General features: G+C 39.8%; 1 protein-coding gene across 4 annotated transcripts in view; it reads right to left on the reverse strand.

Annotated features, from left to right (window-relative positions):
• Positions 1-2,026, reverse strand: part of LOC106877725 (inverted formin-2) — a 177,980-nt gene that overhangs the window by 84,161 nt on the left and 91,793 nt on the right. The window contains exon 1 of one of the 4 annotated variants that reach the window (XM_014926686.2): positions 291-509. The exons of the other annotated variants lie outside the window; for them this stretch is intronic. Coding sequence (XP_014782172.1) covers positions 291-395 — 105 coding nt within the window. The 5' untranslated portion in view covers positions 396-509. Of the gene's footprint in view, positions 1-290; positions 510-2,026 lie in introns of those variants that run through there. 4 annotated transcript variants of the gene reach the window in all.

A 2,026-nucleotide genomic window follows, 5' to 3' on the forward strand; every position in this document is an offset into this window, starting at 1 on the left:
TGTGTGTGTGTGTGTGTGTGTGTGTGTGTGTGTGTGTGTGTGTGTGTGTGTGTGTCCGTGTGCGTGTGTGTGCGTTGTGTATATCGCGAAATATATGATGATGCATGTGTGCGTATATTCATATGAATGAATGAATGAATGAATGAATGAATGAATGAATGAATAAAGGAAGGAAGGAAGGAAGGGAAGAAGGACAGAAGGAAGGAAGACAGACAGGCAGGCTGGCAGGCTGGCGGGCAGGCGGGCAGGCATGTATGTATGAATGAAACGGGACCGGAAAGGGAGCTTACCTGAAGAGAAACAATGACGTAATGAAGTAGTAAGACCACAGCCAGCGTTAAACAGGAGAGGTAACCACAAAGTGTGGGGAGATCGGAACCTGGCAAGTAATCCATATTTTCTACTGAAACATGCAGGATAAGTTAATATTCTGATGGAGACTGGAACGTAACATGCAATTTGCAAGAGAATAGAGTTTTTCATAGCGGTTGTATGGTAGTGAAGACTGCGCCTGCGTCGATAGGAATGAATGAAAGAAGGGGTGGGTGGGAGAGAAAAGGAGTGACAGAGAGAGAGAGTGAGAGTGAGGGAGAAAGAGAAAGAGTGAGGGGGAAAAGAGAGAGAGAGAGAGAGAGAGATAGAGAGATAGAGAGGGAAATTGTGTAACTTGTCTGAGTGTGGGAGTGAGAAAGTAGAGAAGGAAACTGTATATATGTGTGAAAGAGAAACTGTGTGAATGTGTACGATTGAGAGAGAGAGAAAGAGAGAGAGAGAAAGAGAGAGAGAGAGAGAGAGAGAGAGAGAGAGAGAGAGATTGTGAATGTGTGACAGAGAGAGAAAAAGAAAGAAAACGAGAGATGAGTGATTAGAAAAAGTGAGACACAAAGAACTTGCTAAACACACACAAGATGAATAGAAAAAAAAAAGAGAAGAGAGAGAGAGAGGGGGGGAAATGGCAATAGATAAATATTGGGGGTGGGGGTGAAGTGAGAAAATGAAAGAAGACGAAGAAGAGAAAACTAGTGGAGGTGGAGAAAGAACAGGCAGGGAAAAGGGAGTGAGAGAGTGAGGTGGGGGGAAAGATATGGAAAGAAAAGGAAGGAAAACAAGAAGCAAAAATAATTTGGACAGATTTGTTGTGTAAGCATGTGATGGTGTGAATACATTCGTACGTGTGTGTGTGTAGAGAGAGAGAGAGACAGAGACAGAGAGAGAGAGAGAGACAGACAGAGAGAGAGAGACAGAGAGAGACAGAGAGAGAGAGACAGACAGACAGACAGACAGAGACAGACAGAGACAGAGACAGAGACAGAGAGAGAAAGAGAGAAATGTGTATATGCGCATAAATATATATACATATACATATATACGTATATATATATATATGTGCACACACACTCACACTTGTGTGTGTCATGTGTGTGTGTGTGTATGTTTATATGTATATATATATATATGAATAACAGTATGTGTGGGTGTGGGGGTTGATTTGTGTATAACTGTTGTTTATGTAACACTGGATATGTTTGTGTCTCTACCAGAAGAATGAAATTTGTTTAAGGGGCGGTTGGCACTTAATTCCAGATTCATGTATGTTATATGCATGCATGCATACATGTGTATATATATACATGTTTGCATGCATGTATGTGCGTGCGTGTGTGTGTGAGTGTGTGTGAGAGAGAAAAATAGAAACTGTGTGAATTTCTATTTGTGTGTGTGTGAGAGAGAGAGAGAGAGTATGTATGTATATACATATATATAAATAACTTCCTATATTGAACTCTATTATTTCCCTCTATTTAACTCACTCATTTCGTCTCTGATGAGGGGATATCCCTCATATCCCTGAAACAGCTGTAAGACAACGTTTCTCTTTATAAATATCCTGGAAATTTCACACTACCTTGGCTTCGTTTCATTTTATTTGACATATGTCTCTCTCTCTCTATATATATATATATATATATATATATATATATATATATTTATCTCTCACCAGATGGAGTACTTTTTTGTTGAATTA

This window comes from Octopus bimaculoides, chromosome 13 (genome assembly GCF_001194135.2).
Source record: "Octopus bimaculoides isolate UCB-OBI-ISO-001 chromosome 13, ASM119413v2, whole genome shotgun sequence".
Classification (NCBI taxonomy): Eukaryota; Metazoa; Mollusca; class Cephalopoda; order Octopoda; family Octopodidae; genus Octopus; species Octopus bimaculoides.